We start from the raw sequence: 13224 nt of genomic DNA on the forward strand, positions 1-13224 counted from the left end.
CCGGTATGTAAAAGATTCCGGAAGGGCAGGTAAAGGTGGTTTTCTTAACATCTTTAGGAGCAATGGGTATTTGATTGTACCCTGAATATCCATCTAAGAAGCAGTAACATCCACGCCTTGCCACCTTCTCCAACATCTGAGCAATGAAAGGAAGAGAATTAATTCAGCCGTCTATAATCTATACATATTCTCCATCCCATGACAGTTCTGGTAGGAATTAGTTCGTTGTCCTCATTCTTCACTACTGTCATGCCCCCCCTTTTTGGTACAACCTACCCTCGGCTGATCCATGGGCTGTCGCAGATAGGAAATATTATACCAACATCTAGTAGTTTGAGTATCTATTTCTGCACCATTTCCTCCAGGTTTTTATTCAGTTTTCATTGAGGCTGCACTACAAGTTTTCTACCTTCCTCCAACAAAATCTTGTGCATGTAGATTGCGGGGTAAATTCTATAAATATCGGCCATGCTCCAGCTGATTGCTTTTTTATGCTTCCACAATAATTCCACCAGCGTATGTTCCTGTTCACCTGTCAAATCAACAAAAACAATCACAAGAAAATTATTAGCCTCAAGAAAAGCATATTTTAGATGGGTTGGGAGTACTTTCAACTCCATACTAGGCTTAGTCATTTCCTTCCTAAATTCCTCTTCATCCACCACTTGATTTTCAATGTCTAGGGCCTCGGCCTGTTTCTTGATATTCGGGTCTTCATCTTCAGCTGTATTCGATTGAGTAATACATCTTTCTAATGAATCCCACACAAGTTTTTCCAACTTGTATTTTTCAGCTAACTCTCCCACTATATCTAGTTTGAAACATGAGTAGGCAGATGCCTCATCGCAAGGATACTTCATCATTCTCTTCATATGGAAAACCACCTTTTTGTTTTCCATTCTTAGCATGAGTTGACCCTCATATATATCAAGGATTGCCCTGCCAGTGCAAATAAATGGTCTCACTAAATTTAGAGGTACCTCCTTATTCACTTCCATGTCTACTACGATGAAGTTCATAGGAAATACAGGTTTTTCCACTCTCACCATAATATCCTCGATTATTCCCTCTGGTATAATGGTAGTTTGGTCAACCAGTTGCAATGATACTGGCACAAACTTGATAATTCCCAGCTCTCCTTCCAATTTCCTAAAAACAGACAATGTCATTAAGTTAATGGATGCGCTTGAGTCGCACAAGGCTTTGTCGAATTTCTCGCTCCCCAGAGAGCAAGGTATCATGAAGCTTCCAGAATCCCCACACTTTTTAGGAATTTTATTCTGCAGGATGGCACTACAGTGCACATTGAGTTTGACCATTGTCGTTTCCTCCAACTTCCTTTTACTAGACATGATTTTCTTTAGAAATTTGGCATAGGCAGGCATATGGGTGAGAACCTCGGTGAATGGGATGTTCACATACAACTATTTGAGCAGCTCTAGAAATCTCCAAAAGAATTTATCTAATTTTTTCCCATTCCATCTTCTAAGGAAAAGGCAGCACTGGCATGTGTTTGCTTTCATCAACTTCACTATTTGGATTTTGCTTACCCCCTTTCTTTTTGTTGGTGCTCTTTGTGCCCAAAGATCCACCAATTCTCTGCTCCTATGATGTTTTGGTTAGGTTATTCACCCTTTCAGCTTTTGGTTTCGCAATAGGATTTGCTAACGTCTTGCCACTCCTTAGAAACACAGCTTTGATTATCTCTTTTGGGTTCTTCTCAGTGTCTGAAGGAAGAGTCCAGGGGCCCTTTCTGACAAGATGTTTGCAATCTGCCCTATCTGTCTTTCTAAATTTCTGATGACAGTGCCCTGTTCCCAGATAGTTGTGCCCTTGGTTTTACATTTCTCATCTAATTTGATGATGAACGCCTTAATTAGATCCTATAGACTTAAATGGTTGGGCTATGGAGGCCGGTACTGTTGCTTTTGTTGATTTTGAAAGCCAGGAGGCCCGTGCTCTGGTGCTCTAGGATTTTTCTGTTGACATGAGTTTAGACTACCAGTTGAAGAGCTCCATGAAAAGCCTGGATGTCTTTATCCCGTTGAGTTCAAATTATTACCTCCTTGGTTACCTCTACTGAAATTTCCCACTACATTCACTTCTTCCTCGGTAGTGGAGGTTTGACACTCATGTGTTGGGTGTCCCATTCCACAAATATCACATCCTGAATGTTGTTGACTCTGCACCTGGGCCAATGTCAACTGCTTGATGTCCTTAGCCATAACTGCAATATGGGCCTGTATTGAACCAAATAATTCTACTTGGTGCACACTTGCTGACCTTCTTCGATCACCTTGGTCAGTATCCCATTGATCCACGCCTTTAGATAGTTCATTTAGAAGAACGACAATCTCTTTCAGAGTTTTCTTTATCAGTAGGCCTCCCACTGCACTATTCAGTACCATTCTCGATGGAGGAGTCAAACCATCTCAGAAGTCCTGGAGTTGCATCCATTGCTTCATTCCATTATGTAGGCATCATCGTAAAAGCTCCTTAAATCGTTCCCATGCCTCGAACACAGTCTCTCCTTCACCTTGACTGAAATTGTGAATCTCCTTCCTCATTTTTTCGGTCTTAGCGGTAGAGAAGTACTTGTCAAGGAACTTGGTAGTCATCTCTTCCCACGTACGGATAGAACCCATAGGTAGACTCCTTAGCCACTGATTTTCATCATCCTTTAGTGAGAAAGGAAATTCTTTGAGGTAGATAGCATCATGTGAAGCTCCATTATAATGGAATATGCTCACGATCTCATCAAAGTCCATCATATGATTGTTAGGATCTTCGATGGGTTTGCCTTTAAAGATACAATTATTCTGAATGGTCTGGATGACTCTCTGCTTGAGTTCAAAATTGTTAGCATCAATGGGTGGGAGACTCACACTGAATTTTCATTGGTTGTAGACCGTTCTGGAATAATCTCCCCATGATCTCCCAAGCTTGGGGGCCGCATTTTCAAACTCGTCTTCAACTAGGGGTCGATTTAAATTGAATCTTCGACCCCCATCCCTGTAACACCCTGGAAAATTTTGAAGTATTTAAGTGTACAACCCCGTAAAATTTCGCAAATGAATTCAAGGTTTCGTGGTGCCGGAGTAGGAGTACGTGTTTAAGGATCTTAGAAATTCTTCACGACGAGCTTGCTCGCCGCTGCTCGGACTTTTTAGGTTGAACAATGCACCGGAAAGTAAGGAAAAATTTTGGCGGAAAAGCGCATTTATACGGTCCATTATACGACCGCATAATCACTCTGTGAGCCGCATAATGGCCGTAGAAGTGAGGCGGGAGAGGGTTAATCTGGGAGCAATTATGCGGTCGACTATGCGACCGCATAACAGTTCTCCGGTGCATTATGCGACCGTATAATAGTTATGCGGACCGTATAGTGATCGCAGACTCAGACAGATTTTTTGGTAATTGTGGACACCAATTATGCGACCGATATGCGGTATGCGACCGCAGAACCTGTTCCGGAGCTTCATTTTTGGATTTTTAAAACCCAACCCTACTTCGTTAAATACATGCTTTGAGCCATTTTTGAGCAAAAATCTGATGTTTTAGAGAGAAGGGAGAGTGTTTTAGAGAGAGAGAGGAAATCCTAGGCTAATTTTTCATCAAGTATTGCTCAGATCTTGGAAAATTTACAAGGAAAAACCCACAAGATCTTCATCTAAGAGGTAAGGTTCCATACCCTAGTTTTCAATTTTGAATTTAGGTAAAAGAAGGTTGAATTGGAGTATGATTCTTGGGTATAAGAGTATAATTTGTACATGCTTGTACTAATAAGGTTTGTGGGAAGATTCTTGAGCTCAAATAAGTAAAGATTGGGTTGTGGAGTGAAGGAAATCTTGTAGAAAAACCTTGTAGTTAAATTTGCACACCTAGTGTTTGATAAAATGCTCAAATGAGCTGAGATCATGAATATCTTCCAAATAATGGTTCAATTTTTGTTATATCTCAAAATAGATTGGGATTGCTGGAATTTTCGAAATGTTGTAGTAATTTAAGGAAAGCTTAAAGCAAGGTATGTTGGCTAAACTTTCTCTCTTAGAATTAGATATCCATAATGTTTCCGTAAGATCAAGTATGATTGGCTCAAGATTCCTAACTTCTATATTCCGGGTTATTCCCTATAAACTTGTTTATTCCGAATGAGCCTTATGTCGAAAGATAGATGTTCAAAGTATGGTTTACGTATTAAAATGTTATGGCTTTGAGTCGTATTTTAAATGAGAACTAGTATACCAATTGGGTGACAAAAACTTGATTTGCTTAAGAGTCAAAATTGCTCATATGTGTACCTAAAGACTTGATTGGAAGTGTCCTGCTGTTGATAATCTTTAAAGATGCTTGAAAATAAAATAAGCGAATTGAAGAAATAGAGTGTGGCCAACGTGCCAAGAATTTAAGTTATGTTGTGGCTAGTAGTGCATATGATTTTAGAGGATGCGATAAAGAATATGAAATGAGCCTCGACTCCACCGTTTTAAAAGTCATTTGAAAACATAGAATTTGTCTAAGAGCTTTTATACTCAATTCATGCCCATCAGTGGCTGCTTTAACTAATGCTTTACTTTATAAATATATCCAGTGTGATTCGAGTTCTATATACTCATGTGTTGAAATTGTACATTGTCATTTCTGAGGAAGAGTATTGCAAGAATAAATGGTGTATTAATTGTTTATGATTTTTTATGTGTGTTTATATTGTTGGTTGGTATGCCTCATTCTTTGGGAAGAAACCATTCGTGTTTGAAGTTCCCATTTCTAATGGATTTGAAATATATGATTTCTAAAATATTCTATATGTTGATATTTAATGGTGATATTTGAAATTGAAAGAGGTGAAAGTGTGGAATATGAAATACGGCCATCGTGCCAGGAATAAAGAATCCTGTGAATGGCCTAATGTGCCAAGGAAATATTGTCGTTGTGAATGAATGGAAATACTAATGAGAATTTTTACAATGTGAAAGATATTGAGGTGAGTAAAATTGTATTTATGATATTTCTATTTGCAAATCAAATCAAAAACATTTTTGGGAGCATCATTAGCAAAACCGAGGAAGGGTGGGTCATAAGGCCCACACCTGAAACTACACGTGCCGGTGTAGGGGTGGATTGTGATTATTCCCCTTATTTGGGATGAAATTAGAACCTTTGGAAAATTATGATATTATTCCCCTTAATTGGGATGAAACTGGAACCTTTGTGGATTGAAAAAGTCAACCCACACGGCATATATAGGAAGGCGGCCTAGCTGATCGGGTGGAGATCAGACGCCATGTTGCGCACATGGTGGTACTACTCTTGGTAACAACTTTATTTCGCATCACCTGTCAAACCACATTGTCCGTGGGGAGATGGCCTGGCCGATCGAGCGTGATCGGACTCCGTGCTAACAAAGACGGTGGTATATCTGTGTTAATGATCTCCCAACCAAAATTATATATGAAGTTCGTATTTTGAAATTATTATGTTTTAACTGGACATTTGGATATTGTTGATTGCGACTTGCTATTTCTATGTGTTGCCTTCTCTTATATGGGCATTCTATTTTGAAAGAGGATTTTTAGCTATACATACTAGTGCTATTCGACAGTACTAGCGTCCTTTTTGCCGGGGGCGCTGTATTTTTAATGGATGCAGGTGGATCTACAGCATGCGACATTGATCAGTGATAGCAGTACACTCTTTTCATCTGATTTGGTGAGCCCCACTTCATTTCGGGGTCATATATCTTTTGTTTCTCATGTAATGTGTTTTGAGGTATAGCTCGGGCCTTGTTGCCGGCATTTCCATATTACGCTTCTATTGTATTAGAGGCTCTGTAGACAGGTTGTGGGTTGTAGTTGAAGTTGGGAATTGAACTAGAAATGTTGGTATTTGGAAATCATGTTTTTCATTAATTCTATAAACTCGTAATGTTTTGGAAATTATGAATGAAATTGCTAATGGGAATGAAAAGGAAGTTGTTAATAAAAATTTTTCAGTGATTGATTAATGAGTACATCTCCTCTTTATTCATGGATGAGTTGGGTAGAAGGAAATCTAACAGGCTTGCTCGGCCGGGTTCTCTCGGTTGAGCACCGGTCGCGCTCCCCTAGTTTGGGGTGTGACAATCCTCTTCAACAGTCTTATCAGCAGCTATAAGGGTTGCTTCAGCTACGATTTGTAAACCTTTGATTAACACTATTCAAGAAGATAAACCTTTCATTTTGAATTATCTACGAACTAAGAGTAAAATTAAGATTATCAACTATGAATGATTATTGAAATTGGGTAGCTAGGTAGTAACATATGAATATCAATGAGAGAAATAAGGGCATTGACAAGACATGTGCTAGACTATAATTCGGGATATAATTCTATTCTAAGTTCAACTCTTAAGTTCTATTGACTCTCTCTATTTCAATAGCTGGTTAGATTATCTTTATGATTCAAATTCTTCTATCAAATGAATGAGAGTTCCGTTAAATAACCTAATGATAAGTGCTATGAACATATTCAAGAATACATTGAATGAATGATCTTACGAAGAACGTCTCTCGATTATTTCTCTATATTGGGTCAATTGATAACTCTACAAGATCTTCTGATTACCTATTAGAGTCGTGAAATTTACCCAAATAAGATAACACAATGAAATTTGCAACAACACTTCTTTTCAAATTAAAGTAAATTCAAAGTGTAACCTTGCAATTCAATTCGAAACTCGTTCAATGAATTCAAGCAACTAATAGAAATTAAATTCTCGAATAATAATCAAGTCACTACATTTGTCAATAATACTAAGAAGGATTACTCCATAGTGGAGAAATTATTCATCAGAAGAGTATTAAGAGGACAAAAAATATTACAACCCACATATTCAAACAAACTTTCATATTGAATGATTCAGATGAAGTATTCAAAGTGTAACAACCCGACCGGTCGTTACACTTTCTTACGCTTGATCTCCACGATCGCGTTCGCGTTCGCGTAGAGAAATTCCCTGGGCTTGATCTCCGCGATCGTGAGGTATCTTTCGCGATCGCGAAGAAGGTCAGGCCTAGTCAGTGCTGTTTAATTTCGGGAGTTGGCTCACTTTTCTCTCATTTTTCACTTGGGTGGACTAATTTGGGGAGCTATTTTGAGGAAATTTCCATCAAGCAACACAAGGTAGGTAATTCCCACTTGTCGTAAGTTAAATACATGAATTATATACAGATTTGAACATAGAAATTGTGGAAATTTTGAAGAAAAACTAGAAATTATATTATTTGATTTTGACCATGAAATTGGATATGGAATTGGGAACAAATTATATATTTAAGTTTGTTATATTATGGGTAGTGTTTATCTTCGAAATGTTTTGGAATTCGGGCATGTGGGCCCAAGGGTTGACTTTGTTGACTTTTCGATAGAATTTGGGAATTGTTAAAAATTGATTAATTATGAGTGTTGGAGTATATTTTTATTGATTTTCTCGTTGTTTGACTAGTTTCGGATCGATGGGCATTGGTTTGAGGTGTTAGAAGAGCGTTGGAGCCGGTTATGGAACTTCAGAGCGAGGTAAGTCTCCTGGCTAACCTTGTGAGGGGGAATTTAACCCATATGTGTTATATTTGTTATCTGCTACATGTCGTGGGAGCTATGTACGTATGAGGTGACGTGTGTCCATGCATATGCTAGAATTCCTAATTATGTTTGGGTAGACTTAGACTCACGCCATGCCTTAATTGTACTATTTAAGTTATTCTTGCCTGTTTAATTTCTTTAATTTGCATTATGACCTGAGACTAGACTCGTGTAGAGTAATGGACTCGTTATTTTTTATACTTGATGAGATACTGGATTAGCCGTAAAAATTGTACTCCCTTACGGATTTCTCCCGTGTTGTGCGTATTTATTAGAAAGTTTTTCTTGAATCTCATAACTCACACGTATATTCATGAGTGGGGTCAAAGACCCATAAAAGCTTCATATTCTAATGCGATCGGGCTGAACGCCTCAGAAACACTCTTATGGTATCGATCCGTTCGCCTTGACATGATATTGTAACACACTCTTATGGGATCTGGTTGTTCGCCTAGGCAGTATGATGTAAATATTCTTATAGGATTGGGCCGCTCGCCTCAGTAGAATCGTGCATAATATTTGACAAAAAGCCAGTGTATCCGTGAGTTTTCCCCACTTGAGATGTGATAATCTATCTGGTGGGGACCATATTATATACTCCATTTGAGGAAATAACCAATATTCGAGGACTTTGTGATTACTGTTCAGATGAAGATCGTGTCATGTACCTATATTTGTTTCCACTATTTAATTATCATGCTTCACACTTGTCTACTTTTTACTCTACTTGATTTACTATATCATTAGTAAGTATCGATGTCGACCCCTCGTCACTACTTCTCTGGGGTTAGGCTAGATACTTACTGGATACGCGTTGATTTTCGTACTCATGCTACACTTGTGCACTTATTGTGCAGGCATATATTTTTGGTTGTATTTTGAGCGCAAAGGCGCACCTATTGCATGGAATTTATGGTGAGCTGCATTCTATGTTACGATCTGCATCACACAGAGTCTCCTTCATATTCATTTATGTTATCCTATCTATTTTACATTTCAGAAAGATATTTTATTGGTATTCTATTTCTTAGCAGTTGCTCATGCACTTGTGACATCGGATTTTGGGGTGTTCTAAAAGTATTTTAAGGTTTTGCTTACCATTGGCACCCTTTTACTTTATATTTTATTTAAATTGTACGTATGTATGATTTCAATGCATTTATCTCTCTATCTAATAAGATTCATGATTTCAAAAATAAAAATAAATAAATAATTAAGTTGGTAGATCATCGTTGGCTTGCCTAATGTCGACGTTGGGCGCCATCACGACCTATAGTGGCTTTTGGATCATGACAGCTTGGTATCAGAGCACTAGGTTCACTTAGGCCTCACGAGTCACGAGCTTGTCTGGAAGAGTCTTGCAGATCAGTACGGGATATCTATACATATCTTCGAGAGGCTACATGGCTATTAGGAGAACTTCCCTTTCTTGATTCCTCATCGTGCAATTTGATTTTGTTGAAGCTTATACCTTTGGTTCCTTTCTACTCATTCGTACGCGATGTCGGGCATTTGTTCTCAGTTGAGCACCAACGAGTTGTGAAGATGCTACCGATGCGGTGCATGATGCTTTTCCCTGCGAATGCGGGCAGACTATTATCGTCGCCTTGCGGAAGAGTGTTCTGTCATTTCAGCCCAGTGTAAGTTTTGCCTACGGTCGAGATTTGATATTTTTGAATTTGATGGAATTCTTTTTAACATTGTGGTGTCACCGTCCTTGATTGAATATATTGAGGCTCATCGGCATACTGGTCTTCATTTGTTTGCCTCTGGGCATGGCATTGTGAGATGGCTATGTGTTGCGATTTCAGGATCAAATTGGCATTTCCAATGTTGATGGTTCGTGGGAGATGACCCCTAAGGTGTTTCTGTGCTTAGGAATTTTGGATGTGACAAGAAGGGCTTGATTGGAATGTAGGAAAATATGAGTATTCGATCATTATTTTGGATGCAATACGGCTTCGAGTTTCAAACTTATTGCTGGACTTTTGGGTGGTGTTAAAGAATGAAAGGATTCTTACGGCTGGCGGATCAGTGTTGACCTAGGGAGATTAATTGATTTCATGATGGATGTAACTATAGCAATGACGTCGGAGGAGGTCGATATGAGATTACATAGGTGGGCTATCTCCTGTGAGCAGGTTAGCGGTTGTGTGGTTTTGATGAAGTTCCTACGAAGAGTTCTACTTTCTACACAACAAGAGGTTGAAGGCGCGATTGTGGTGGATAATTCAGAATGTTTTATGAAAAATTTATCGAGAGATTACGAGAAATTTGGTGGGTTAACAGTGCGAGATCATAATAACTGGGAAGGAGGAGTTATTGTGGGTTCTGGATTTATGTGATTGTAGCTTAAAGCTAAGTGGGGGAGCCCACCATCTATGATTGGGTCACATGGTTGTGTGCCTTGGCAGTATCGGGTTATCGGTACGTTGGTATATTATTTATGACTAAGGAAAGAAAACATCAATGGTAATTCGGGCAAAGTACTTGATGAATGTGTGCTATATTTCGCCTTATCGATTCATGTGCGGATTTTGGGATGACTCAGAATTTATGCCTAGAGTGGATGTGATGTACAAGGAAAAGAATTCATCTAGTTGCTTCATTTAGGAGTAATCATGTGCTAATAGAGCACTAGAGTTTGCTATTATATTCGGGACTAGGTCAAAGTGGTGACTCTCAATAATGGTTCTAATGGATTCGATATTTAGGTGCGGTGCTTAAGGATCTTCATGTTCATTATGTGGCTGAGGATTGAGTTTAGCAGTAGAGTGTGAAGGGTACTTGGAGAATTTCTATGTTATCAACGGGTTTGTAGTGTAGTGTTAGGAAAATAGGAGAAACAACTTCGGATTCGCAGAAGATCTAATCAGCGCAGGTGTATCAGTTGGAGTTACTATAGACTGCATGAGGAGGGTATGAAATGGATTATAGGAATTGAAATGGTATGGTCTCGTGATTTGGGTCACTCGGGATGAGTGTTATTGGAGGTCTATTGTGTCTTTGTATAGGGCTATTATTTCTTAGGTAAGTCAAGAGCAAATTGGAAGAGGTTGAGTTAGTTAGTCATGATTTGAATCTGCATGGTTGGGGAAATAATCAGTTCCTTCGATGTGAAAAGGATATACAAGTGATTCGTGGTTGTACGTGCAGGCTTGACATCCACCGTCATTTGATTGATTTGGTGGTATTTTATTCTGATGGCTTTGTTATGTTTAAATGGATCCCGGAAGAGTTACAACGGTTTAGACCATGACTTGAGGTTTGCATTTTCTAGGGTTATGGGAAGTCAGTTGTGGGTGGCGATTCTTCTTCTGAAATGAGTTAAGTGAACGTTTTCGAGCCAATGAAGTGTTAATCCTACTAATGGTTCAGGAGTTATGATGGAATTTTTGTACCCTCGCGTAGTGGCATGTTAGGTGTAGTGAGCGGCATGGAAATTGGAAGTTACGAATCGATGTTGTTCGGTTTTGATAAGAAAGTCATGAACTCGAATGAGCGAGGGACGATTTCATATGTTCGGAGTATGCTCGAACTATTTTCGGGCAACCTGAGGATGGTCTGTTTGTAGAAGAGGTGTTGGGTATTGAAATACAGATGCTTGGCTAGCCCTATAGAAGTAGCATAGTCGATGGCCATTGATGTTTAGATTTTACTACTTGGTGTGGAAGGTTGTGAGAGTATATCCCTCGGGAAGATCGTATAAGTGTGACGTGTTAGTCATTTTAGTGTTAGAGATTGAAATCAGGTATGGAGATTCTGGTACTGTTGCTAATGGGAGAGTTTATGCCTGAGAGGTGCTCTGTTCCTTTGGTTGTGGACTGTGTGAGTTTGTTCCGGATTAGACGACTGCTCGTATGTGTCAGGAATATGGTCATTGTGGATCCTTGAAAGGTTATTGGCCTAGTATGGGATGATTGGAATTGGATTGAGGTCGTTAGTAGATCTAATGTGAATATTTTCTCTATATCATGTCAGGTATGTTCATTCAGCATAGCATTCCTTATGGATGAGTCTTTGGGCGTTGGATGTTATTCATGCTATTCTTTGTAATACTCTATTATGTCAAGTCAGTTGTGAAACGGCTTGATTATTCGCATATGTGTTTGGTTCAGTGTAGCTTGTGATATTATATGAGCAAGATGGCTCTCGAGATGTAGGTCGTTATGGTACCTTAGTCGTACTTGGCATTTTTGTGGCACATGGCACTATCTGTCTCCCCAGGGTTGTGATTATGCACATGGCGTGCTTGTGGTGGATATTCGGGAATTTCATGGGTATGAGCATTTTAGCTAGATGGGTATTTCCTTATTGATTATTATGTGTGGGTCGGGTAACCCGCTGCCACGGGTATGGTGTGTAGATTAGGTTGCATGCTGCAACAGTGTGATGTTGAGTATGATTCCTTATACTTATTTTGTGTGCCTTGTTTCTCATCTCTAAGAAATGTTCATATCATCTGATTGGCCGTTTTATTCGTTATGCGGGCTGGGTAGTTCTTTGCCAGAGTTCGTTCTTCCTTATAGGTCATATTCGAGTTGTAGCTTGTTTGCGCATTGATGGCATCATATGAGGTTTTGACTGTTTTTGAGGTGGCTCATTGCCCGAGCAACTTGTACTGGGTGAGACGAGGTTACTGGACCTAAGATCAGTGCGATCAAATTTATGTAAGGTATATTAAAAAGAAAATGTCACTATTTAGTTCAGAATGAGGTAATGGTTCTTGTTAAGCAGAGAGACTCCATGATTTATTGATTTGGCAGGTGGTGATGTGCTTCTACATGTCGCTTTTATCATTGCAGTATCGCGAGGGTTGGATCAGGCTTATGTGTGTTATGAGGTATACTACGGCATTAGGTTAGTGAATTTGCAGCTTCTACAGTTGGAGGATGTTATTATGGGCATACGAATTATGCAGTGCATTGTGTGGTTACAATATGGGTGCAAGATCATGTTTTGTTTTAGTGTGTCGAGATGGATACGGTGTCCGTATATTGGAATCAGATCTTATGGAGAATTCCAGATGTTGAATTTGATTCTAAGGCTTGTGGGATAAGGTAAAAGGAAGGATCTTCAGTCTAGCTCGAGCTAATGTGCTCACATGGGTTGTGGTGTCACAGGTAGGTGCACGAGGTGTTAAACAATGATTTTGGGCAGCTCTGGAGCGGTTCTTGGGATGTTCGAGAACGAACATATGTTTATGTGGGGGAGAATGTAATGACCCGATCGGTCATTTTGAGCTCATACACGTCATTCAGTGGTTTGAGGACTTGAGTAGCTTTACTTCAAGTTTTATGACTTGTACTAATTGTCAAAATTGAATTTTGAGAAGTTCGGAGTTGATTCGGATGAAAAATTCCCAATTCGGAAGCTTTAAGTTGGAGGAGTTAACCAAGGTTTGACTTTTGAGTAAACGACCTCGGAATCGGGATTTGAAGGTTCCAATAGGTTCGTATGATGATTTTGGACTTGGGCAAATGTTCGGGTTAAGTATCGGGTGATCCGGGAGAATCTCGGCGCTTATTGTGGAAAGTTGGCATTTTGAAGGTTTTAGAATTTCCTAAGTTCCAGTTGAAGTAGACTTTGGTGTTACTGATG

The 13224-nt window shown here is 39.3% G+C and overlaps 1 protein-coding gene across 1 annotated transcript; it reads right to left on the minus strand.

Moving 5' to 3' along the window:
- Window positions 1-380: 380 nt before the first annotated feature.
- On the minus strand, window positions 381-1319 carry LOC142168220 (uncharacterized). Its single transcript, XM_075228876.1, has one exon. The coding sequence runs from the start codon at window positions 1317-1319 to the stop codon at window positions 381-383; it is 939 nt and encodes a 312-aa protein (XP_075084977.1).
- Between the last annotated feature and the right edge of the window lie 11905 nt (window positions 1320-13224).

Source organism: Nicotiana tabacum, chromosome 13 (assembly GCF_000715075.1).
Source record: "Nicotiana tabacum cultivar K326 chromosome 13, ASM71507v2, whole genome shotgun sequence".
NCBI lineage: Eukaryota > Viridiplantae > Streptophyta > Magnoliopsida > Solanales > Solanaceae > Nicotiana > Nicotiana tabacum.